The sequence below is a fragment of the Vombatus ursinus genome, unplaced genomic scaffold, assembly GCF_900497805.2.
Source record: "Vombatus ursinus unplaced genomic scaffold, bare-nosed wombat genome assembly UNPS02007284.1, whole genome shotgun sequence".
Classification (NCBI taxonomy): Eukaryota; Metazoa; Chordata; class Mammalia; order Diprotodontia; family Vombatidae; genus Vombatus; species Vombatus ursinus.
The window spans coordinates 9,906,807-9,934,024 of record NW_020947062.1 but is presented as its reverse complement, the minus strand read 5'-3'; the positions used below and the strand labels follow the sequence as shown (position 1 = coordinate 9,934,024).

The 27,218-nt window shown below is 35.5% G+C and overlaps 1 protein-coding gene across 7 annotated transcripts in view; it reads right to left on the bottom strand.

The window, feature by feature from the left end:
- WDR20 (WD repeat domain 20) overlaps positions 1-27,218 on the bottom strand; it is an 84,150-nt gene continuing 56,932 nt past the window's right edge. Inside the window, exons 3-7 of one of the 7 annotated variants that reach the window (XR_003567994.1) lie at positions 19,258-20,538; positions 16,337-16,376; positions 12,770-12,874; positions 2,876-3,018; positions 1-1,556 (exon numbers count right to left, since the gene is read on the bottom strand). Coding sequence is in view for 4 of the 7 variants with exons in the window: in XM_027849131.1 (XP_027704932.1) it covers positions 12,771-12,874; positions 16,337-16,376; positions 19,258-20,538 (1,425 nt within the window). In the remaining 3 variants the exon portion in view is untranslated. Of the gene's footprint in view, positions 1,557-2,875; positions 3,019-12,769; positions 12,875-16,336; positions 16,377-19,257; positions 20,539-20,787; positions 20,821-27,218 lie in introns of those variants that run through there. The other 6 variants (XR_003567995.1, XM_027849131.1, XR_003567996.1 and 3 more) reach the window with 6 other exon arrangements.

The following is a 27,218-nucleotide window of genomic DNA, read 5'->3' as shown; positions in this document are numbered from 1 at the left end:
TAATGAGAAATATTTTTCTACTTGGCAATTGCTGGAGTGACAGTTTTTCTGGAGGATGTTATACAAATATGTTTGGAGAGAACCTGAGATAAAGGGTCACTTGTATGCAACTTAATTAGTTTAAAAGAAAAAAAAATTAGACCTGAGAAATAATTAGACATCTTGGATCATCTTACATTTGATTGATTAGTATGAAAAGCACCTTTATGCTTAATCCTTAATCATGCTTAGATTACTGTAAAGTTTCCAAATGCAAATTGACCTTATAGTTGTAATCTAATTTTTGACCTCAGAAGACATATGTAAGTTAACTATGATTATAGATCTTTGCACAAAAGGATTAATGTTGTCAAAGGAATTGAATGGTAAACTTAAAAAACACAAACTTTGAAGATTCCATGTCATAACACACAAAGGCCTTTAAAAAAAAATTATCCTTGTAGAAAAGAACAGAAGGAAGGTAGAGACTGAGTTCTAGAGAATAAATTCAGTATAGTATTAGTAGTTTCATGAATAGCCGCAGTGAAATTGAAATTTAAAGGCCTGGAGAGGACAAGGTGTTCAAGGAATAAAATAATTATTAACCAGACATTTAATTCAACAAAAGAATGATTACATCAAAACTGAGCCAATTTAACAGAAAATAAACAAGCTGCATATTTAAAATAGTTTAATATTAATGTTTTTCTAAGTTAGAAATACTCTTAAATGATGATGAAAATTACTAGGTGAAAACCATTTTCCCCAATCACCAAATTACATTTATACATATAATACAGAGCTGATTGTAATTAGAAACATTATTATTAAAATAAAGGTTTAATAGATACAAAGGATTTCTTATCTCCACAACTTAGCATTGCTGGGAAGTACATTTACCCATATTTAAAGTACTCTACTAACATTAAACTATCTTAAGTGCAATTTTAAAACAAATCTATGATTGCAGCATCCATCTTCCTGAATTATATATTGAAGTCAGAAAAATGACTCTCTGAGTGCATTCCTAGGTTGTCTTACCACCTCAAGTATAAAAAAATCAGTGCAAAAAACAAACAATGGTTAAGTACTATTTTATAACAACTGAACTTGAGGGTATTTTTGTCCAAGAAACATTTTATCTTACACTATGTATATACATACATACATACATACATATATATGTATGTGTATATATATATATGCATATATATATGATATATATATTTTAATTACATTGAACTTTAAAGTAAAAAGCAAGAAAACCTAGTTTCTCATTTTAACTGCAATACCAAAAGAATTACTTTAAAACAGAAAATTCTTTGGGTAAGCAGCCAAGGAAACAACACTGGAAAAGGACCTATGACGTTACTCTTCTGTACCACACTATGTTCCCCAGAATTCCAGGTTTACATTCGGCCATTTTAGACACGTCGATGCTTTGTGGCTGAGGAGAGCAGCTCTTGGTGCCCTTGTCATTATTCCTTGTCCTGGGGTGGGTTTTGTTCGCAGTAGTGGGATGGCTACACTACAGTTCCACTTGGAGAATTGGCCTGGTTTTGGGATGACAATAAACCCTGCAAACAAAGCAGTTTACATTAATCCAGCAAAAGAACCCGACATCTAAGAACACATTTATACTAGTAGTTATTTCCACCATCTTAATCAACAGGTAAGTTTTATTTGGTAACCCGTTTTATCACATAATTCAATTGTTTTTCATAAAGTTATGCTCCTACGCAGACATTAAATTCATAATTACTAAGTAAAACAAAGCAAAATTCATTGAGCCCCCAAATCCATGCATATCTAATACTTTAGATGTAATACCCCTGGGGAAAAGGAAAGAAATTGCTCATCTTTTTGGAAGGAAGTTAGACTTAGGCCTGTGAAAGAGATGGATGTCCTACGGTAGGACTGTTTGCTATGCTTTCGTCCTCCAAAATAAGCCATTTATTTCCTCTTCACCAGTAGTGAACTGACCATGAATGAAGTGAGACATGTTTGGGAATTATAGTTCACAAGTGACCTGCACAACTGAATGAGGGGGTAACACGAAATAAAGGCAATCCCAGACACGTTTTAATTGTAGGTGATTTCTCTCATGAGAGGGAAAATACTTTTCAAGCATGTTTCAGTGTATAGCAAGTAACTGTGGATTTTTTGGGGGGTGGGGGTTGGGTGGGGAGGAGGCAGAGAGAGAGGGTTTGCTGAATTACAGAAGAACAAACCAATGGTTGTTCTTGGGTAAAATAAATAAGGCTTTGGTGAATGTAAAAATTGAACAAAGAGTTCAAAAGCCAGTGCCAACCACTGAAGCATTAAGGATTAGAATGAAGGGTGGGATTTTTGGAACAACGTTAACAGGATGCCTGAAACTCCTGCATATCACTGGGAGTGTGTTGGTCTAACTGTTCAAAATAAATCATGTTGCTTTATGATGGCAGGCAGAAAATGAGACCCATATCAAACTTCTCTAACTTCAGGTTGGTGCCATTCTACATAAACTTAAGCATATTTAATCTTTTCCAAAATAAATGGCTATTACAATATTCTGAGATATTTACAGTTCTTAATTCTATATTCACTGAATATAATACTTTGCTTTTACAAGAGCATAACACCAAAGTTGCAAATCTTCCATTTTAGGCACATAAACTCAATTATTCTTAAAGCCAGGCTGAAAAGTACTGAAGTATTGTTTATAAAGCTAAGACTAAAAAAGTGTGCCAGATACAGTATTTATTTTTCACATTCGGGATTTGTAGCAGATAAAATGGCTATCTATACCTGAACAGCATTCATTGACAAAGTTACATGCACCTTGTTCTAGGTAACCAGTGGGACTATAGTTATGCTACCACTTAAGTAATTTTATGTACAGATCATTTCTTACCTTAAAGTTAGGTTCCTGTAACTTAGATCCTTTAATCTAGACAAGACCAGGAAGCAAATACCAATTGGAATGTAGAATTTGACACCTCTTCAGAATCTATAGGAGCTCTTTTCCTCTCAGATCCAAGAACCCAGGAACCACTACTGAGAAAAGGAAAGAACCCTGTTCTGACTTCTAAACCAAAAGAACACGTTTCTGGATTGGTGGTAATGAGTCTCAAAACCTAGCCCAACTAAACTCTTTCCTGCTAACTCAGATCCACCAAGTCAGATGTGATGAAATCTACCAGGATAGGTGGATAAAGAAAACTGCATTTTCCAGTTCCCCAACAAGCCTAGAGAATGCTGGTTAGCTTCTAGATGTGATGCATATTAGCTTTTTGAATTCTAACCACAGGAAGTTATATATATAAAGTCTCCCATATGAATCTCAGAATTGGAAGGGATCTTATAGTTCATCTTAGTCAAATCAGAAGCCTGAGGAAAAGTCATTTTAAGTGGTCAATGCAACCAAATGAAAGAACTGCATATTTTGAACAAACAAAAGAGCTTCAAGCAAACTCCCAAAGAAATATCTGGCTAAGAATTTCTACAATAAAATGTTTGTGGAATAAGGAATACTTTAATGAAACAACAAATGGCATGTTCTTGGAGAATCTCTTGAGAATTTAAGACTCATTTACCTAGAATATAGTAAGGGAGTTTGTTGGATGAGTTACTTGGTTCTAAGGGATAAACTATCTATCTACCTACTCACCTATCTAAAAGATTGTCTCATTCCTGAAATAAAAATGAGCAAACTATCAAAACATAATCGTCTTAGATTCCTGTAAAGGAAAAATGAACCATTGTGATAAAAATAGATGCAGGCTTTCTGCTCTTACCCTCCCTCCTCAAGCTGTGTTTGTTGTGCTTGCACCTGACCTACTCATCACTCCTCCAAGCAAGCGAAGTCTGTAGTGCTTCAGGGAGAAAACTCCTTTGAGAAAGGTTCTACCTACAGGCCCACCCAGCATTAGAGGAGTCCTACTGAGTTAACATTCTCTACTAGGGGCCTATCATTATAGGACAGAAGTATTGCCACACCCATGATCTTCCATTCTTAATGTTTTGTCTCTACCTTCAATGCATATGGCACCTTCCTTCTAAGAAACTAAAGTACTTCACATACCTTGTCACTTATCCTTACTGCTTTGAGAGAAAAATTCCTGTTTTACTGAGGTTACAGAGAGGCTTGGTCAGTGGCTGGATGGGCTGCATTATTCCCTTCCAGAAACTTGGATTTAAATTCTACCTCCATTATTTGTAAAACCATGAGCAAATTACTTAACCCTTAACCTTTCTTAGCCTCATTTCCTACCATTATAAAATAGGGATCATACAGTTTCATGTCTGTAAAATTATTGTGAGGAAAGTACTACAGAAATCAATTACTACAAAAGGCATTTCAAGGATGCTAAGGATGATGACAGCAAAGTTTTGCGAAGCACTTTACACAGCCATTTGGTCCTCACAACAATTTGGCGAGGTCAGTGGTATTAACTCATTTTATAGATGACAATAATGGCCAAGGTTCACATAGCTAAAGTATCTAAAGCAGGATTTGAACTCAGCCTCCCTGACTTTAAGTACAGCACTCTGGCCACCTTGGACAGAACATAATCTTTTAGGGCTTGGCTCTAGAAAGGACTTTAGAGGTTCAGTCCCAACTCAGACTTTACAGATGTACAAAGGTTAAACAATTTGTTTAAAGAGAGCACAACCTAGAATGAGACTAGGGAGTCTGTGTCCTAACTCCAAATCCAGTGTTATTCCTACCACATCCATTGCCTTCTCTATATGAATAGATATTATTAGCAATATCACATTTTAATAATACTTGATCAAGTTTACTAGGTGCTTTTCTTTTAATCCCCCAACAATGTTGTGAAGGAAGGGAAGGAGAGTAGGATAGTTAGTCCTCATTTAGGACAGAAACTGAGGCTCAAAGAGATGAAATTCCTTGCCCAAGATCACTGAGCATACTCTGAACCATACATCCTATTCTTAAGGTGCCATTAGCTAACTCAATTACTTAATGCATGGCAGCAGGCCAGCAGGCCCTTCTCTTATCTCTTGGGGCATTTTAATTTTTACTGAACATCAATTAGTAAGAGAGGGCTTTCTGATCAATCAGATTTTTCTGGATAACTGAGGATTAACCCTGTTAAACAATGGCAATGTGTTTCATTTTTAGAATGTACTTACATATCTTTTATCTGCATATAATGTAAGCTTGCAGTGCAATACTCTTGATGTGAAAGGGAGTGAGCTTAATGTGTGTAGATAGCAAGACATAACCTGTAAATTATCAATTAGTTAAATCTTTGATTATCAATCGGTAATTTTCTTCCTAACAGGCAGAAAAGATTCCAAAAGGGTTCTATTGGATAGCAAAGAGAAACAAACATAAATAAACTTATTTGTAATTTTAGAAGATATTAAGGGGAAAATCCCCTAAACTCAAAATAAGATCCTAGATTTTTGAAACATTAATAACAACAGCAACAACAATAATAATGTGTCTATCATTTTAGCGTGAAGAATTTGATAGTACTTTGATTAAATATTTTTTTATTATTATTATTATTTAGTTTTGGTCCAGACTTAGGATTTCATTTGTGTGGGGAATGGGAGAATGCATGAAGAAACAACTTTAATGAATGTAGATCCAGATTGGCAACTTGTGGGTGAACTGATTATTCTTTAAAGAGTTGCCTGAGGCACTGTTTCAGAAGCAAGGCTGAAACTCTGGTTACTGGATTGTAGAGTTGGGAAGGGCTTTAGAGGGCATTGATTCCAACTGAAACCTTGGAGAGGTTAAGTGACTTGCTCAGGGTCACACAGCTATGGTCTGAGATGGAAAGTTGAATCGAGGTCTTCCTTGCTGTCACTCTGGCAGTGCACCAGTCTTCTTGGCTTTTATGCCAACCCTGTATCAATTATACCATGCTACATTTCAAGTTTTTATGGGCATAAGACATAACTATTATTTCCACGTTTTATGGTCACAAAACACTATACAGTCATAATTTCATTTAATCCTCACAATTATCATGAGATAGGTGGTACAAATCTTATTATTCCTATTTAACAAATGAGGAAATGGGTTCAGAAATGTTTAGATGCCCAGACACAAATCTAGTAAGTGATATTGCCAAGACAGGAGAACAGACTTCACTTGAAAACCAATGTTCTTCTCGCCCCATTATGCTTTTTTCGTATGCATATAATGGCAATATCTTCGGTATTTCAAAGAGTATCCTTTCACTGAAAGTTTTCATAATAGAAGTTGAAATCATTTGATTGAGGCTGAACTAGACCACCTTTGAGGTTCTCCCCAACTTTGGTATTCTATGAATTTAAAGTTTAGGATGTCACTTACTTATATGTAATTTCTATCTATTCACAGAATGTATTTAACAGAAGTGTGTGTATCATGTAAACACACACATATACATACATATACATACATCCATAGCAATTCCTCAAAAAGCATATATACATTCTAAATATAAAACAAAGTGCACAGAGAAATTGTGATAAAACCACCAGTACTATTTATGATACTAACCCTAATGAATAAAAATAGAAATTCAAAATAGTAAAATTATATCTAATGCCCAAATAATGTAAACAGATTTTAAAGTGTCAGTTGAAAACAAAAAATGTTACCTAAAAGGGAAAGGCCAGGAAGATATGTTGAAACAGAACCCCCAGTATGATGTCAAGGTTATAATCAGTGATAAAGGGAAGATGGATAATCAAGATTACATTTCCCCCTGAAGATGGGTAGGAAAAAAAGTGAAGAAATATACATCTACCTATCATTTGTCTCAAGCATGCATTTCAACTGATGGTGAGCATGCTTAAAGTAGGTACAACAATAATTTTCACAATAAACATCAGTTACTGTCATATATATTACTGAAGTGTAACAAAGCACGGGCTCAGGACTTATGGAATGAAGAGAGGGTTGGAGATAAGGCAGAACAGGCTCTATATGGACAAGAAAGAATGCCATCGATGCACAGCATGCATATGGAGAGAAGCTCTGTGCCATTAGAGTTAGAAGTCCAGGCTTCTATTTCTGATAGTGTCTCTTAGAAACTCTGTGACTATGGGCAAGTCACTTCCTTCTCTGAGCTTCAGAATCCAAGTTCTTGTGGGCCAGGAACTATCTCACTTTGGTATTTGTCTTTCTAGCACTTAGGGCAGTACCTAGAACACAGAGGACCCTTAATAATTAAATACTTGTTGATTAATAATTAGTGGCACTAAATTAGAACTTAATAAAAGGCTATTAAATTGAATTGGTAAAAGTAGCTGACAAGAGCAGAAAAGAATATTTTAACCATAATGTACATCACTTTAAAATATATATTTATTTAACAACTATTTTGCATGTCTACTGCATGTGAAACACAAAGGTACTACAAAAGGCTAAGGCTTTTGGCCCTCAGAGATCCTGGGACTGATTTCTGCCCTGCCTCGCTCCCTTTGCTATAACCCAGTAAGGCATGCACACGTGCACATGTGCACACACACACATGTGCGCACACACATACACACACGTATATTTTATATATGCTTACGTGTACATAAGTATGATGGAACAAGGTCCTTGAATACAGGAACTGTTTAATCTTTTTCTTCATACCCCAGGGTCTAGCTGAATGCCTGGTACATAGTAGGCAGGCATCTAATCAAATGCTTGTTGATTAACTGAACAGCAGCATGCCACAGAACACACACTGGATTTGGAGTCAGAATTAGACTGCAGTCTTGTCCCAGCACTTACTACTGATTGCCACCTCTTCACCCCATTGTGAGGATCAAACAAGAATGCATTTTGTAAACTGTAAAGATGTTAGGCAAAGCTGTCATTTGGTTAAAAAAAAAAAAAGACTTAAGAAAGGCATGCAAAGCACTTACTACAGATTCAACCAGTTTAACTGGGGAATAAAGTACCCAGTGAAGATATTTATTATAGGACCTTTAAATTACTCTGTAAGCCTTTAAAACACTACAGAATAAATATGAATTTTTATTAGTGTTTGTATAGCTCAATTTTTTTTTTTAATGGGGAGGGATGTGGGAGAGGTGCTAGAACCTTTTCGTTTTAGTTAACTAAACCAGTGTGAAAATATAGACTTGACATTGAGGCATGTTTAGTCATGGCAACTATTAGCAACCAAATGCTACATGAGAATCTGATATTTCTAAATTATAGAACATAATGTAGGATTAGAAGTTCCAGGGGGCAACTTTGCTCCTATGTCGTTTTGCTTATTTTCAGTTGACAATTTGTCCTCCCCATCAACAAGCTTCATGATTTATTCAAATGAATATAAGAAATGGGCCTTATGTAACAAATCTACTTAAGGATAGAATAGGACCAAAATACCAACCAAATCATTTTTCTAAAAGTTACTATTCCCATGATTGCATTTTTCAGCCTTTGCTGCAAATAAAGTAGGACATAATTTCTGTTTTCATCTTCCCCACCCCCATTCCTTTGGACTACAAACCAAAAGACTTGTGTTCTCCTACTGGCTCCACCATCAACTTAGTGCCCTCTCGGCCTCAATTTCCTTATCTGTAAAAATGAGGACTAGATGCTTTCTTAAAGTCTCTCCCAGTTCTACCATTCTATGACTGAGGCCATTTCTATTCAGTATGATTTTTTTTCCTACAGAACTCTATTAAAGTAATGAGTACAGTTTAATAATGAATTTCCAAAAATTTCATTTAAAAATAAAAGTTAAAGTGATCTAACCATTAATTTTACTGAATTTATATAATTTAAGATATTAAGCTAATACAGTAAAGTCTCAGTCAAAATGCTACAGGAATGAGATGTTCTGGTTATTGAAGGTTAGACAGAAAGTTTCCATGCTGAAAATCTTTTTAAAATGTGTTAGTCACATTCATGCCTTAGGAGAAAATACTTAAGACCACAGAACATTGGAGATCTAGTCCACATCCTCATTTTGGGATGAGAAACATGGGGCCCAGAGAAATTAGGACATTCACCCACCTATATGGTATCCTATTACGTGTTAATAACAATACTGGGAGAAGTCATCCCCTAACTCACTACTCAATGGTCATTCCACTATATTAGGTATCCCTGTGGAACTCTAATGTCTCATGTATTACTAATGTATTATTTCTGGTGTATTTAAGGATCTTGTAGGATTTCAAGGTCATCATTCTAAACCAGTGGTTTTTAAAGATATTTACCTCATGACAAAGATACACACACACACACACACACACACACACATAAAATATGTATGTGTATGTGTGTGTGTGTGTGTGTGTATTTGCTGTGAGGCACTGTGGCACATTAAATGTTTTAAGCTGGCAACAAAGGATGCCAGTCAATTGGGTATCACTACCTGGGCTTTGGGAGTCCTCTGCCTTTCTCCTTTCTTACCCTCGTCAACCTCTTCTTGACTTTCCCAGGACTAAAAATGCAGGCAGTGGCTTGGTGCTTCTCCACACAAGCTGGAAAGAGCAGGCAACAAACCGCAGCTGGGTGGGACTAAAGTTGAGGACTGGGGATTATGAAAGCTGCACGATGTGACAGGAGCAGTTGCACAAAAAGGAGAATCTGTGGCATGTTCTTTGATGATTACTATTCTACTTACAATGCTCATTGTACCTTATGTAGTTATAGAAAGCATAAGAAATTACGATGTGTTTATTCAGGCTATGAATCCTATTCACTTTATAATAAATAGGTAGTCATTCTGTAATCTCTAAAAGTAGACTAAGAACTCCACTTGGGAGTTCTGGTTAATTGAATTTGTACTATGTTGGCAAATGGTGCTTCTATTATGAAATCAGGAGTGCCTGCCTGAGTGCTCTGAGACTGTCAGCATCCTAAACATTTAAGTTGTGGAGTATGAGAGAACCTTGGGTATTATCTAGCCCTACGACCTCACTTTATGGAGAGGGAAACTGGGATCCACAGAGAGGAAGTGATTTGCCTGAACAAGAATCCAGGTTTCTCAATTTGGATAAATGCTGTATTTGTTCACATTTAGATGAAAATCAATGATATAAAAATATGTATAAATCTGATAAAACAAATCTGATAAAACATTAGAAAATTTAATGACACAACCTTGCATTTATTGTGCAGAAAAATAACCCTTTACTCTGCAGTGATATAAATTATTTTTTAAAAATTTAAGAATTAAAAAAACTAGTTGCATGGAACTTAGCCATCTAAGCAAAAAAAATGTTTTTATAAAACCCAACAGTCACAAAACAAGAAATCCTGGACAAAACAAGTATCATCTGAATATTAAAGCAGTTCTGATTACAACACTCCTCTCAATTCAATATGTTTGTTAAGGGACTATTACACTGAAGGCCCCTTTGGTTATTGGTTTTGGGACAGACACAAAAACTAAAAAGAACAAACCTTGCTCTTGAGCTTATACTGTAATGGGAGAGGGAGAGATGTGTGTGTGTGTGTATACAACTATGATGCATAGTATAGTAATTGGGGAAGAAGAGAGCTCTGATAAAAGTGCTTAAGGTAAATCTACTTTCAGGCTGGGCTGACGTGGAATGATTTCATGAAGGAGGTTGAGAGCTATAACTCTCAATGTTCCCCATGCCCCAGCCACAGAATAAAGCTCAAACTAATCAGCCAAACTAATCATAGTCCTATCTGCCATGGTCCCAACTTACCTTCCCCAACTCATTCCACTATTATTATTAGTGATTATAGTACTTTATACCTCTCTTATGACCCTAATCACATTTACCTTATGGTGCTTTAATTTGTGAATATGCTTTAATTTGTGAACATGATTTATTCCTGCCTTCCAGATTTTAAGTTTCTGAAGGTAAGCGCTATATTTTGCTTATCTTGTGTTCTCCATGTCACCTAGTAAACTAAACTGAATACAGAAGGCTGAATTCTCCAAAATGGCAAATAAATGAGCAATTTTAGAAGCTGTACTAAGTTATGTAGTTTATCATACTAAAATCAAAGTTTATGGATGCTTGTCAAAGGGGCAATGTAGATATTTACTGACTGATCAGTGAGCTGTAGGATCCTTCCCCTTGCAACTGTATCTAAAGCTAATCAAGGCCATACATAATAATAATGTAGGACTTTAACTTTTACAAAGTGCTTTCTTGACATTACCCTAGTAAAACAGGTTGGGATAGATATTATCCCCATTTTACAGAAGAGGAAACTGAAATTCAATAAAGTGACTTGCTTACATTCATATAGCCACCAAGTGGCAGAGCTGGGACTCAAATCCAAAATCTCCTGATTCCAGGACCAGTGCTATTCCCACTTTCCCACTTTGCTTTTCACACACCTAATCTAATCCTGATCGATACAGGACCTGTTCAGATTCAGTCTATTGTCAGAAGTCTGCATTCGCAAATGAAACAAAGTGAGATAATTACTTAAATGTTTGCTTAAATTCTCCAATTTTACCAGAGATAGTGATAAACTAGTTAGCAACACTGGAAGGCTATTCAAATACATAGTTTTGTAACTTATAACTTCAGTACCACCCAAATCTTACCTCTGGACAGAAAATAAAGTGAACATGAAAGTTGCCAGCCCCCTTTTACAAACTTAATCTGTATAGATGTTCTCTTCACTAATATAGGCTGCAGCTGCTTCTATTCCTTCCTTAGTTCTGTAAATGACTATTGCTAAGAACATTCTTCACCCTATGGTTAACTCTGATTAGCCTCTTCACACTTAGCTAGGCAGGTCTTTAGACTATCATTGCTGGTTTGTTAATCAAGATGTCTATAAATGCTAAAAGTAGGTGCAAAGAACATAGTCAGTTCTCATTTCATGAAGTCTTTTCAAACAATTTCCAGACAGTATTGGCTTAGAGATTTCCAAAGCAGTTTTGTTCATGTTTGATCTTTTGCTTAGTGCAGTCCTACCAGAGTGATCCTATGTTTTCAAAGACTATAGCAATGGAATTCAGGTCCTAAATTAGGAAAACTTTTGAGTATTAAGACTAGTTGTGAACTGCATCGGCTGAGGAACAGCTATTCCTAGAGTCTCCTCATGAGTCTGGCTGTAGGATGATGAGTCTTTTGGCCATAGCAGTTCTTAAAAAATCCAGTAATAAGATATATTAATCACTATCTGGGGAATGGGGGTACCAGTGGGGAGATCCAAAACAATGAAATTACAGATCCTTAACTTACTAAATTTCTCTTATGACAGTTAAGTGCTATTGGAGGAATTGGGTAGAGGGATGGATGTTCAAAAACACTTTACAGGCAACAAGCTAGCTATTCTAGACTCAACATGCCAACCAAAAACATTGTTGTCAGTAACTGAAATGGTGGAAAGAAAAGAATAAGATGTGGGAACTTCAATATCAGAGCTTGAATTTATCAGGGAACCAGACTTACAGGACTGTACCATGTATAGTAATTATGGACTGGGTTATGTATCTGAGAACACCTTTCTGGTCTAAGATCTCCCTGGAAGAGAGTAAGATATGGGCCACAATAGAAACTGGGTCACTTACTTGGCTTGCTGAATTCACTACTGCTTAAGAGTACAGTGCTACAGATGTGAGCTTCTCAAATATATAGTTTCTGATAAATGCTACAGTTTCAGACCACAAGGAAAAAGAAACATGTCACCCCCTGAGAATGGGACAAATTTGGATTGTGCCACTTTTCCAAAAAAACCTGGGACTTGAGACAAAAATAGATGAGAGATTACAACGCTAAGTTTGGGCCCGGTGTTATTAGAAATTTTATGAAACTGAATAATGAAAGTAAAGTGGGCATTTCATTTCCATGAAAGGTTATTCTCTCCATGCTAGCCTTCCCTTACCTCAGTGGTACCTCTGATGGTGACTTGTGTGAGTGTAGGCCTGGAACTCCTGCATTGAAGCATTCAGGGATGGAGGTCCCAGGGCGCTGCCCAGTTCAATTATGTCTGTTGAGAGTGAGTGGATAACATTTCATAGCAAGATAACAGAAATAACTGTCTACAGCTTATTAAAACCATGAAAATGGGCATTCTCTCCTTACCTAACTATATATTAGTTTCTAAAATGGAAATGTTTCCTAGATTTTTCTAGGAAGTGGCGACTTCTAATACAGTGTTTTTCTTGAAAAAGATGTCAAGCAAATTTAGTTCAAGGCTATGGAAGGAAATCCTCATAGGAAAAGAGCTCCTGCAGAGTTTAAAAAAAAAACAAAAACAAAAACATAAAAATGTCTCCATTTCCGCTTTTGCTTGGCTGAAGAGAACCCAACTATTCATGTCTAGATTTGTGAAATCAAATTTCAACAAAATCTATTTTTACTGAACTTAGAATGCAATGACAGTTCAGTCTATAATCATAAAAATTAAACTTTATGTTAACAGTTGAAATCTTTTTAAATCAAAAGAGCTTTCTTTTGATTTTGCACTGATAAAGGGCACAGAAAATTATTTTTTGATGTAGTTTAAGGTTTTTTTTTTTTTTAGTAAATCTATTAAAAATTCTGAATCAGAAAGTAGGTGATGTTAACAATGCTTGTGGCTTTTTTTTTTCTTCTATCGAACTGATAAGGGCTTTGATTTTACCCAGTGTGGGAAAAAAATAAGGTGCAAAAATAAGGTTTTTGGTTTACTCAGATTTTCAAGCTTAGGTAAAAAATGACTTGAAAATTATCTACATTTATAATTCATTCACACATTTTATTTAATGTCATAACACAGTGGACAACCCCAAAGTATTTTGCATTTATCAAGTATTTAGTGAGGTTCTTTAGCTGTAATAAAGACAGTTGAACAGCTAAAAAACAAAGCTGTGTGAAAGAGAAACATGATTTTTTTTGAAAACTAAAAATAACAATACTGATATTATTAAAGCTTCATTAGTTATTGCAACAATTAAGAACTTAATTTACCAATATTCTATGTTAGAAAGGCTCACTATGAAATTTATTCAAGTTTTGAAGAAATTAGATGAAAATGTAAAAAAAAGGAAATACATCTGATTTTACTTTTGATTTTCACTAAAAGTAAATAGTAATACAGGTTTTGTACAGTATCACCGTTAGCAGTCTTGAATAAACCCAAGAATACAGACTTTTCTTTAAAAAAACAAGAAAAATCTTGTATATTAGATTCACATTCAGGTTACGAGATAGCAATTTAGTGATGATCTGGATTTCATGTAATGTGCATTAATGAGTAAAATACCAATTTAATAGATTTCTCTGATGGCAGAGGCATATCACAGTTTTAAAATCGATAACCAAGTTTCAAAGGTCATAGTTGAATATGGGGGAAATTCTATAACTGATGAGAGCCAGTGAGGTTACTAACCCTCAATCATCCTTTATTATACCACAAGGTCATACTGTATTTTTGGCTTTGTTAACTGAAGCAATATTTTGCTTTGCTTTGCAATTCATTTTGCTCTGTCACAAATGATCATTATTAACCCTGATTTAGCCTGATAACGAAGGATGTGAGGAAGGCATTGGCTTTCTTTCCCCTCTCCCAATTATGTACACAAGACTGCAGAAGCTTCAATTTTTACCTTTGTCACCCAGATCATATGACAAAGATTCGTTTTAATTATATTATGCCTAAGGTTTACACAGAAAAATCTCATGTTGGGAAATAAAAATGACAACTGGGAATCTGAAACATCAACACTGAAGATATATCATCTGTCAGAGAGAAATGCCCCTTTATAAAAGAAACAGGCAAACTTCTCTTTTCCATTCACCAACACTTACACCATGAGGTACATGGATATGGTTTGTTTAAGCACTCTGAGCAAAAAACGATATTACACTAAAACAAGATAGATACTGTACCACATGCATCTTGAATCTGAAAACTTTGTTGTTAAAAGGTTGCTAAGTTCTCCCCTGGACAATCAAACTATCAAGTTTCATTTACAGAGTTCTGAAAGAAAGTTTATTTATGCAGGTTGCCAGCCTGCCTTAATTAGCCCTTTGGCATTTTTCTAAACGATACCTAATGCTTGCCCCAACACGGAAACCAAGCCTAATTTTCTTCAAAGTCAAAAGGTTACAGGAAGTTGTGAGCAGAAGAAAACAACTTCAAATAAATAAATACAAATAAATATACTCAATTTGAGAGCAAACTTTTAAGATCTATTACATGATGCAAGGAGTCAAGTGAGTGAACTAGTTATTCATCTAGGGCATTTTCTGCTAGACAACAGAAAATGAATTTCAAACACTTTTCAAGTATGAATTGTAGGTACATGTGTGTGTCAGTATATGTCAGTGTATCCCCCACAGATATATGAAATATAAGTTCTGGGATTCACCCTCCCCTTATTTATCAAAGGTATTTGAGTTCTATTCTAAGGTGAAAAGTATGGGAAATCTTTGCTATAGCTTCCTCCTGTTTTATAGAGTCTTCCTGTCAATCTTTTTTCAGCATTCTCTTAGTCCCAGCCAAAAGCTTCAAGGGGCGGTATTTATATAACATTTCTCTCCTTCAAAAAGTGTAAGTTCTAACTTATATACAAAACAGTGAAAGAAAATGAAAATACTTTCCCAAAAGTTGTAGTAAAATTGCAATCAAAAGCTACTTGTTTTAAAATACTATTTTGCTATTCCTTCCAATGGTTTTTGCTACTCCTTCCGATTCCTTTTGGTTTTGCTTTCAAAACAAACTGAGGGAGTTAAGATGATGGAGACTTTTAACTTCCCTATTTCACGTCATGATAATTAAAGAAGATAGTTTAAGTTTTAACTTCACATAATACATCCCAACCCCCAAGAATCAAAATCTTGCCCATTTGCATGGTAAAAATCAGTATCAAACTGGACTATGGAAATAGTGACTCAAAAAAAAATGAGATGAGGGAAATGCCAAATTAACTCAAAATTAACACTACTATTGGTCAGAGACTGTTCAAAGCTCTAAAAAGCATTTCTTGTTTTCTTAAACTGTACATAAGGTTAACACTCTTGTCAAGCTGGAAACAAGCCACACCCTATCCTTAATTACATTTAGTATTTCATTTAATTATCTGTTTGTTACTTCTTTATATTTATACTCTAATCAGAAAAAAAGCCAATTGAACATGCTGTTCAATTGATTTTCTTCCTCTTTGTCAACTCCTGAGTTTTCATTTCGAAATTTCTATCAAAAGAGATGCTCCAGCCCACTAATAGAGCAGTGAGCCTTTGGGAAAATATCCAGTAATAGGGAAGCTCAAGGTTTAAAAAAACTAATAAAAAATTCACAAAAAGTCTGAAATTGGCTGATCTAAGAGATGTACAACATTCTGTCTCCTAAGTTTTAGGATACTCTTACTAGTGTTTTTGCAAACACTTTGAAAACGGTGAAAAACCCACCCATCCCACTCTTCTGGGCAATCTGTAGAGCCACATGAGTTCTGGTCCAAAAGAATACCTTGTATTCTGTCCTCCTGATTAGAGAAGTGTTTTGATGGCTGTCAAAAAAAGGGGGGGCAATAAGTCAGAGGGAAAGGTGAGGACCACTTTGTGATGTTATCTGCTACATCGGCTTTTCTTCATACCCCCAGCGCTTAGCACAGTGACTGGTACATAGTGCTTGAATAAATACTTGCTGAGTGACCCATTAAGAACCTATACTTCTGAGTTAGTTGGATCTAAGCATAGTACAGCCCAATCTATTACTATCCCTAATCCAGTTCGCTAAAGTAAAAAGAAAGCACAAACAAGGGAGAGAGGGATGGAGAATTAAAATAGCAAAGTATACACAGGATATTTAAATGTAAGGATAGATTTACTGGCAAAAAGGAAAGAAAACTACAATGTAAAACCCAGCCCCAAATCCAACCACTCCCATGTTTTTTATGTATTTGAAAATTCTTATTAAACTGAAAATTCAAGTGCTTATTCTTAGCCTGTTCCTTCTGCTATATATTCTTGACAAAAGCCCTCTTGTCCCTGCTCTCATGACCTCATTCCCAAGCAGTAAAAATCCTGTTTATTTGCCAATGAAAGTCTTAGTTTTGTTGCAGGGAAATGGGAAAAAAAGAGTTTAAATGTCAATCTACTTGAAGGTGTAATCTAGCCAAATTATGCTAATAATACACTATCAGTGTGCAATAACATTAGAATTTTAAAGACCAGGGTAACTTCAGTATGAATATGACTTACCTGTGATTAACCACTTTCAAAAGTGGATAAATACCCAATCTTGAATTTTGAAACTGCATACTCAATGTCTCAGAAGCATTTGAAACAGGATTTCTAAAAATGTCTGTGCACAAAACTGTACACATGATGTTAGTTATTAATTTACTTTTCTAACAACCAAATTTAGACTGACTTAAAGTTGAAAAGATCTGCTAAAATGTCTGTTTTTAGTTACCTATGGGGTCAGTTAACATTTAGGAACAAAGGACTATACTTTATAAGATAGGGCACTAATATCTCTGTCTTTCCAGGAACAAATATTCTGGGATGTGTAACAAAACGAAATACAATCGAAAAGTGCTTTGCAGCTTTAATACAAAAGAATGATTTTTACTGTTTTTATTTTTATTACATTTTAATTTCTATTACAAAGTAATAGAAACAGACTTTTCATTAAGGAGTTTCATAAATATAAAGTTAATGGATCCAGCCATTATATGTGCAGAAAACTAGGCCTGGATGAAACATGATTCCAGCAAATTCTTTGAGAGTTGCAGGCAGCACCAGTGTAATGGCTATAACACATCATTTCAGTTATCCTTTAACTGAATCATTCATCAAGAGATACAAATATTAGATTTTTACTTATTATAATTTCATTTACTATTTTAACTTTGGACTAATACACATTCTGATTATCTGGAGATTTAATGAAGTAGACCATAATATAACCACAAACCTTAATGCCATGAATAAAAATTATCAAGCAGGAAGTTGTCATTTTGATAAAATACAATTAAAAAAAATCAATTTTACCATTCTGAATATTGGAAGAGAAGTACTTTAAATAAGTGACAAGGTACATTATGAATTACAACCAAATACTATAAATTAAAGCAACACTTGGATCCATTTGACTTGAACATCTGAATTTTTATGAGAAAATTCCACCCAGCAACTCTCCCCTCCTTGATACCCATCAATCAATTATATGAGCTCCAAAGCAGTAGCTCTCTGTTTATTTAGAAACAATATAAAAATGAGAGTCCTGAGAGCTAAACTATTCACCAGTGTATTAACACTCATCTGGGTATCATAAAATATAATAATTTAAAACAAAAAACTCCAAGACATAAATGACCTCAAATTCTGCCTTTTTCCTTTGGGTGTAAAAGCAAAATCCAAACAAATTCAAAGTCAGTACTTTTAAGCCTTTGGGAGTTTATTACTTTTATAAAAACAAAGCTAAGAAGCTTGCCTGAGACCTCTAAGTCTAAGCTGGAGTTTCACCAAAAATACTTGGTTCTCCCTTTTCCCTCAGTTCCATTCCCACCCCCCCACCCCCCACCCGCCAAAAGAGCAGAGTATTGGGTACAAATTATCTTGGCTTATATATGACAAAGAGGCACTTTTGATGACTGCCAGACTTCTTGAGTCTATGATTTCTTTCACCTTACAGGCTCTTAAGTAGTACAGGATAAATACTTAGACCACCACCCTATTCAGAATCTCAAGCAAAGTGCTACAAACCGCTTCTTTGAAAAGATGTTTATTAAACAACTTTAATTCTGTCATAAAATGACTAAGATGGGTTTTAAAAATTAAGGCTCTTGTCTTTGGATGGATTGCCATAACAATGTAAAAAGAATATCAACACTGCTCAATGCTTTGTTCCTAAAGTTAAATTTTAGATAGATTCATAAACCACATTCAAGATCAAGTTGAAAAAAATTTGACTATAAATGACAATTAGTGACTTTGAAATGAACACACATTCTCTCATTAAGTGCATAATAGCCGAGTCAGTGAGTTTAAGCAAAACTACTTCAGTCAAAGCAGAAACTTTCAATTTAGCATTTTAAAATCACTGTTTTTCCACATTGCCGTGATTTTCCTAAAATCAAGAGTCTAATATAGGAACGCTAACTGATCCTTAGGGCTCTATGTACTCCCAACAGGATAACTGTCTTGGCTGGTAATTTGTATATATTTTCCTTTTTTAATGTACTATGGCGAGATGTCAAATGATTCGGAATTACATGGCATGCAGTATCCAAAATTATGGCTCTGATGCATTTAGCTTTACATTAAGCATAAAGAAGTGTCATTCAACATTCATTTTATACCCCATCCCTCCCACAAGGGGGAAAAAAATCACTACCTATTCAAGTTCTAGATCTTGATGCAGCATTAAGGATTAAAACTTACCACTTTACCAGGCCTTGCCCATGTGCAAATAAATCCCTCCTGACAAGCAGTGACTATACAGTCTTCAAGAAAAATTAACACAGTCAGTCTTTCATGTGCTATCTTTTTACAGATAAGAGGCTCTAATAAGGGAACGTCTTCCATTCGGGGGCACAGAGAAGTTCCCAAAGTTTTAGCTGGGTCCGTTTTGGTTTTAGTAACTAGGTTCAGTTTGTCACTACTCTTGCTAGATATATGTCCCATACTATGATTTCGCTTGTGATCTTTGTCATGGTGTCTTTCTTTCCGGTCATGTAGTGAGAGAGTTGCAAATTTGCTGACACCAGAGGCAATGGCACCGTCCAGGACGCTGCTTTTACTGCCGGCATTCGAGACTGCAGAGTGTGGAAGGCTGTTGGACCGTGGAAGAGGCGGGGGCACAGAATTTCCAGGCATTGTGATGCTGTTTCCATTGCTTCCTGGGTTGGTTCCACCACTTCCTGCAGGTGGACTTGTGGCATTCATGACATTTGTATGTGTCCTTGCTCTGGAGAGGGGTTGGTGGGGAAAAAGAATGTCTTCTGTAAGGTCCCATAAACAGAGTTGTGTATCTTGGCCTACCGAGCCAAACCTATATGTAACGCTTACTGGGCGACTATCTGTAGAGTTCCTTTTTGATAACCTAGATTGCGTACTATTTGCTCGATCTCTGCCAAAATGAAGGAGGTCTTGGAAATCCTCATCACTGCCACTAAATTCCATTGGGTCACTTTCTTCTACACTAGTGGTATATGGGTCAAATGCTACAACACTGACCCATGATTTATGTCCATGGCCTCTTGCTATTACTCGACAATCCACAAAAGACCAAACTGTCACCAAGTCATCCTCTCCACCAGTTACAATATATTTCCCATCTGGGCTCCAACAAACACATAGTAGTCCTCCAAAGTAGCTTTTCATTGTACCGTGCAACTCCACTGAATCAAAGTTAAATACCCGGAGAAAGCCATCTTGGCTCACACATGCTAAGAACTTCCCATCGGGGGAAAAAGCAAACTCATTCAGGGCACCTTCTCCCACTGTCCACTTAAGGAGAGGGTTTCTTGTGGACTTACTCTTGCAAGTGTGGACTGCAAAGCTTTCTCCTTGCTTAAGTAGCTGGTAGTGTGGAGCTGTGGTACCACAAGTGTGTTCCACATTATATAAGTACATATTACCACTGGAATGAGCTACTAGGAAAAGGCTTTCCGAGCCTGGCACCCATTTTACACAGGTTACTCTGGATTTGTCTATTAGTCTCTGTGAAAATAAAGCAGAAAACAAATGGCTGTCAAAATGAGGAAATTTTACATTTCAAAACTTTCTGTTAAGAAAATGCATTTAAGCTGCTCTGACATTATCGATGTTCTGAATTACATGAGACTTGGGTTTTCCTCTTCAAGTTAGGAAAACATTTTCTTTAGGTTAAGATTCTTCATTTAGACATTATTCTACTTTGTACCAACCAGTACATATAAAATTGAACAATGTAATGACATCTTTACTCACTTGTCTCATGTGACAGGGAGCCATTGTTCAAACCTGTCATCAAAAACATGAAAAATGATGTAGAAGATTCATTACTAAACTATGGGATTTATCCCGTTCTTTGACATTGTAACCACTAAAAATGTTTTTGTCTCTTTTGTGCCACTAATTCTTAAAATTATTAAATCTTAAGGTATCATTTAAAAATTATCAATTTCTCAAACCTTTTCCTGGGTTATTACCCAGTCCTCAAACATACTGCTTTATCACAATGGTCAACTGTTTCGATCAGGTCTCCAGCAATTGCCAAGTCACACATTCTCATGATTGTTTGGAATTTCACAAATGCCATCTCAGCAATCTTGTGTTCTTGGAGTAAAGTTAGCACTGTGATCTCTGATCTTTTGATCATTTCAAATAAATGTCTGTCTATACTTTTATTGAGATCAAGAGGTAACTTGTTCCATAGTTTTAAGAAATTAAAACTAATTAGTGGGCTATAATGCCAGCTGCTAATAACAATAATCTGGTAAGGCAGATTTCTAAACTTATCATTCATTGTGTAACTGCAGGAAATCTCAGAAGAACTGCAATCTATATGGCAGGTTGTCTACCAGTCATATACCTAGGTTTGGAGTTACAAAACAATTTCAAAATTGGGTTTGAACTACAATGTTCAAACATTCAATTTAAAATATGGAAACTAGAATACAACCTAGGCACTAATAAAAATGACTCACAGAATGTCAAAAACTGGAAAAAACTTTAAGCATAATAGTCCAACCCTTTCATCTTACAAATGAGGAAATTGAGGCAATTAAGCATGACTTTGAAATGCATGGCTAAAGATACTGCTACCTCAATACCTGTGATACTCTGAGGATAGAAATTTAAAATTACATCTGAAAACAACACAATGGGATTCACATCATTCATTTTTCAAGTGATCAAGAAAAATAAGAATAAATAAGAATAAGAAATAAGAAAAGTAAATGTTACGTAATCTAGAACTTCTGTTGGAATTTTTAGACTTAATTATCTAGGACAAAGTTCAACTGGTCTTTACTACACTGAAATCTTTTAGTAGAACACATTTTTAAAAGACTTAAAAAGCCAAGGGCCTTCTGCTTCCTTTTTTCACTATCCATTATAATTATTTTTGACATGTAGGCTACCGTCCCTCAACACAAATTCATACAATAAACATGAAGTGATTAGCTTAATCTAAGAAAATGTGAATTTTTCAATGACAAAGATCATTGACACTGGGTGGGGCCTTGCTGTAATATTTGGTAGTGTCAATTTTTACAGTAAATAACAACAATGCCAAAATAAACATAAAACATATAAACAGGCAGGCTCAGTAGCAGTCACTGGGGGAAAAATCAATATAGATAGGCAAAAATGGCTGAAAGGTTTTCACCACAATTCTAAAAGTTTTGATTTTTCCTTTAGGAAATGATTACTTCAAAGTTCCTGGGGGGCAGGGGGCAGTACCTGCCATTTTAACCAATATTAAAAATTATTTCAGGTGATTATTATGGACATTTTTACTTTTACTGGAGCAACAATAAAAATAGCAGCAAAAAATTATAATGAATTTGTTCCCAAAAGCCCTATTATATAATTAGTTCATCTCTAAACCAAAGCCCTCCCACAGGAGTAAGGCATAGCAAGTCAGAGCCTGCTCAAAGTACCAGATGCTAACAGCCCTCAGGAATGCCACTGCTGGGGGAAGGAGATGGCTGTATCAGACGGTCTTGAGAGACTTGAGATTCATATGTACCTACGACCAGAACTCACCTCATTCTAACTCTTTATACCCTTCGCTATTATGACTTCCATTACCTATCCTTATTCTTCCAAACAACTCTGGCTCTACCTTGTCCTTCTCTATACCTAGACTTTAATGGCCAATTACTCCAAGAATAACTTTTCTCTCTTCTCTGACCCACTTACCCCCAAACCTTCACTATTCCCAACCTCTGAATCCTCATCCCTAGAGGACCCTGACCACCTACTCTCTCCATTCTTGTTCTAAGGCTATTGAATATCAATGGAGGAAGAAAAAAAATCCCAAAACCCGACTTTACTCACCACAAAAACGTTATACAAGCTCAATTTGGTCCTAACCATTTCCCAATAATCCTCCTAGTCTATCCTTATTTTTTTAATCTCATTCCCTATACCCGTTCCAAATTTCTCTCCTCTTGTCCTTTCCCTCCATTTACAGTATATCATTTAATCTCCTACTTCATTGAGCTTACTGAGCCCATATGACAGCACTTTCTCCTTCATTCTTTAGAAACTTCCAAAAATTACTGCCCACCCCTCCTGTTTCCCCATTCCCTCTTTTTTCAAACTTCATTGTAGCAGTAATCATTACTCCTCCCCACATCCAGTCCCCACTTTATTATCAGTTTCCATTCTTCACTAGCTCCTTTTTTATCTACTTGTAAACATTCTTAGGTCTTCTGGGTTGGTTTTTTTTTTTTAAGAAAGCAATCCTTTTACCTTTCTAACTCACAGAACTGCTATCCTCTCTTTTTCTTCACAACTGAACTTCGTGAAGTAACTGTCCATAGCTGATGACTCCATTTCCCGACTACATTCTGTCTCTTTAATCTCTTAAAGTCTGGTTACCTGGCCTCCACTCTACTGAAACCATTCTCTCTCTCAAAGATCTGATTACCAAATCCAACAGGTCACTCTTCAGTCCTTATTTGATTTGATCTCTCTAGAGCTCCAGACATAAAAGTCCATTCTTACCTACTGGATATTTTTCATTCCCTGGTATTAGAAATACCATATTCTCTTGGTTCTCCTAATTCTCTTATTATTCCTCCTCTGGTAGGAGGAGGATAAGTAGTACAATGGACAAATCACTGGACTTAGAATCAGGAAGGCCTGGGTTAAAATCTAGCCTCAGACTCTTACTACTTACTGTGTGACCCTGGGGCAAGTCACTTAACTATCTGCCTTAGATTCCTCATCTGTAAAATGGGAATAACAGCACCTACCTCTCAGAGTTGAGATATTTGTAAAGTGCTTTGTAAACCTTAAAGCACTATATAAATGCTAGCTATTGTAATGATGATAATGATGAGGATGATATTGTTCTTCTCAAATATCTTCTGAGGTTCCCTATTGCCTGACATCTAAGACCCTCTAAAATTTTGTCTCACCTCAGCTTTATATTATTAATCTCTCTGTATATTATTACACATTTGAGACAAACTGTACCCTTTCTGTTTCAACCTTCAGGGTCTTGTTCACATTTATATTGGAAATTTTCTCCCTCTCCCCATAACCACTGAATTCCTACACAGCTTTTACAACTCAAATCAAATGCTACTTCATCTAAAAATCCTCCCTGCAGAATACATTTGTATCTCTACTATTTACCTTCTCTTAGGTTCTCAAAGTTGAAGTTATATTTGAAACTTACCTTTCTCCTAGCTGTGGTGCACATTGCTAGGCAACATTTTCTTCCTAGGACCTCACATGGGACCCTGTTCCCCCACTTCTTTTCCTAATGATTTTGTAATCTAATTAGCTGTGTTATATACCCTAACTAGATTAAACTGAAATCTCCTTGAGGGTGGAGACCATATCTTCTCTATACTTGTGTTACCCAATGTCTACCGTAGTACAAAGTAGATGCTTAATAAATGTTTTATAAACTGAAATGCGCTAGGGGTAGTTAAGGATCACAATTTTGTAAGGAGAAGAACCAAAAGGTCAGTAATTTACTAAAGGTATAAAATTCAATTTAATTTCATGAAAGGAGGGTGAAAAGGAAAGGCAAGGAAATTAGCATTTACATAGCATTTACACACTTACTATGTGCCAGGCATAAGTGCTTTTTACAAATATTTATATGATTTATATTTTTACAAATATTTATATGATCCTCACAACAACCCTATGAGGTAGGTGCAATTATTGTCTATTCCCATTTTACAGTTGAAGAAACTGAGGCAAACAGAGATTAAGGAACTTGCCCAGGGTCATACAACCAGTAAGTGTCTCAGGTCTTCCTGATTCCAAGCCCAGTACTCTACCCACTGTAGATGCTGGGAATACAAAGACCTCTGGCTTAAAGGAGTTTATATTCTATGAGGACAGCACATGCAAAGAAAAGTATATAAAACAAGGTAACTTGAGAAGGAAAAGTATCCTGTCAATGAGGGAAGAGAAAGGGAAAATCAGGCAAGTGCTGAAGATAGGTGGCATCTGGGCTGAGATATAAAAGAAAGAATAATTCTGAAAGGCAGAGGTGAAAGGTCGTGTATCCCAGGCATGGAAGGAAAAGCTAGTGTGAATATATTTAACTGGGAGAAGGAATGCAGAGATGCTAGAACATCAGAGTTCATAAAGGATAAGAATACAAAAAGGCTGGACAGGTAGGTAGAAATCAGATTATCAAAAGTCTTCAGTGTCAAGTTAAGGAAATCTATACTTGATCCTATCAGCAATAGGAAGCCTCTCAAAGTTTTTGAGCAAGAAAGTGAAATAAATCAGACTTGTGCCTTAGAAAGACTATTGTGGCAACTATGCAGAAGATGGATTGGAGAGGAAAAGAGACTAGAGACAGGGAGACCAATTAGGAAGCTACCATAATATTCTAGGAGAGATATTGAAAGCTTAAGTTAGAATGATTTCTGTATGAGTGGAGAGAAGAGGAGATATTTAAATCTGTTTTTTCCCAATAGATCACAATATTATTCAATAATTTTTTAATTATTAATTTACATGCTAATGTGGCAGTTTTCTCTTTCCTCTGCTAATTTTTATATTATAAATCTAAGCTTAGAAATATATTAGAATTTTTTTGTGGGTAGAGGAAGTTTATCAGGAAATGATATGTATAAAACACAAAAAAGCTTCAGTAAAAACTTTTTAAAAATGTTACCACAAAATAATATAGTAACTATGAGAGCATACAGTAACTATATATTAATAATTAAAATTATATTTAAGTTACTACAAAATATTATAGTTACCAAGTAAGTTGCTTGAGAGTTTAGCAATTGTATTGGTTTTTTTGCTAATTACAGCTTTTACCTCAGAATAAACAGTTATAAACGGCTAAATATTTAGCCCCTTAAAAAAGAATTATAAAAGTATGACTACATACCACAAATTACTGCCCCTCAAAGGTAATCTTTTTAAGGAATTATATCCCACAGTGTACCTATAAAGTGTTTACAAACTGTATACGAAAACATTCTTTACATTACATTAGTCACTTTCAAGGATATAATACATAGTAATACTTGGGCAGACTGTTACTTCCTTTTTCAGAGATAGAAATCTAAATTCCATTACAGAAAGAATGAAGTGTGCTGTCAAAATAAGCTGAATAGACATTTTTCCAGAGATTGATGATTTAATAAAATATAGATAGAAACTAGGTATTTTTTTGAATTGTATCTGTGATTTCATTAGTATAGGGAAATTATAGTGAAGAAACTCCCTCTACTAATTTAGATCACTGAGAGAAATTAAGTGACTTGCCTAGGATCATAGAACTAGTACACAGCAAATAAGAATTGAATCCAGGTGTTCATATTTTGAAGATAGCTCTCTACTTATTATACCATACTATTTTCTCATGTATTCTCAAAATACCCAAAACAGACTGTAATCATTTCTGTGTCTAGAAAGGATCAAGTACTTACAGTTTCCTCTGGTTTGGCATCAGTTAAAAACTGAAAAATTTGTAATTTAATTATTATGATGACTGATGAGGTGATGATGAATGACAACAACTTAGTTTTGTTTTTTTTTTGAAATGATATTTGTCTGAATCCTGACTCTGGAGGAAAAATTTTTCTTGAAAAGATGAACCTTATTCTAACATCTAAGTTCCTAAATGGATTTCTGAAATTTACACATACACAGGGGAACCTATAAGTTTCCCTGATCAAACTTATTGTGGTTATTTTTGATACTAAGTTTAAAATTGTGCTCGGGTTGGGTTGTTGGTTTTATAACTCAAATTGCAGGCAAATTTCAAAACCTTGTTGCTCAGCCCCTCTAATTGAAAAGAATGGTGTCCGGTCTGATGTTCAACCTAAGGCTGACATCTACTGGCTATAAATGGGGAACATAGGCCGATATAACAACTGGTTTCATTTTAGCTGTCTATAAATTGTTCACCTCTAATCAAAATCCTTCCCTATAAAGACCATATAAATATGCTTGTTCTAAAATGTTAGTGAAAGCTAGGATAGTGGCAAGAGATTTTCATGTAAAGAAAATGAATTACTCTGTTGGTGCTTTAGGATATAAGAGGACCTAGTCAGCCAGAGTAAGTCAGGACTTGGCTTGCCAGATGGGGTCTAACAAGCAACTAGGCAAATGAGAGGTTTAGCCAGGGATGCCTGTTAGGGAAGAGAAAAATAGGCAAGTGCAACAGGTTTAAGTTAGGCAAGGTACAGAGTGAT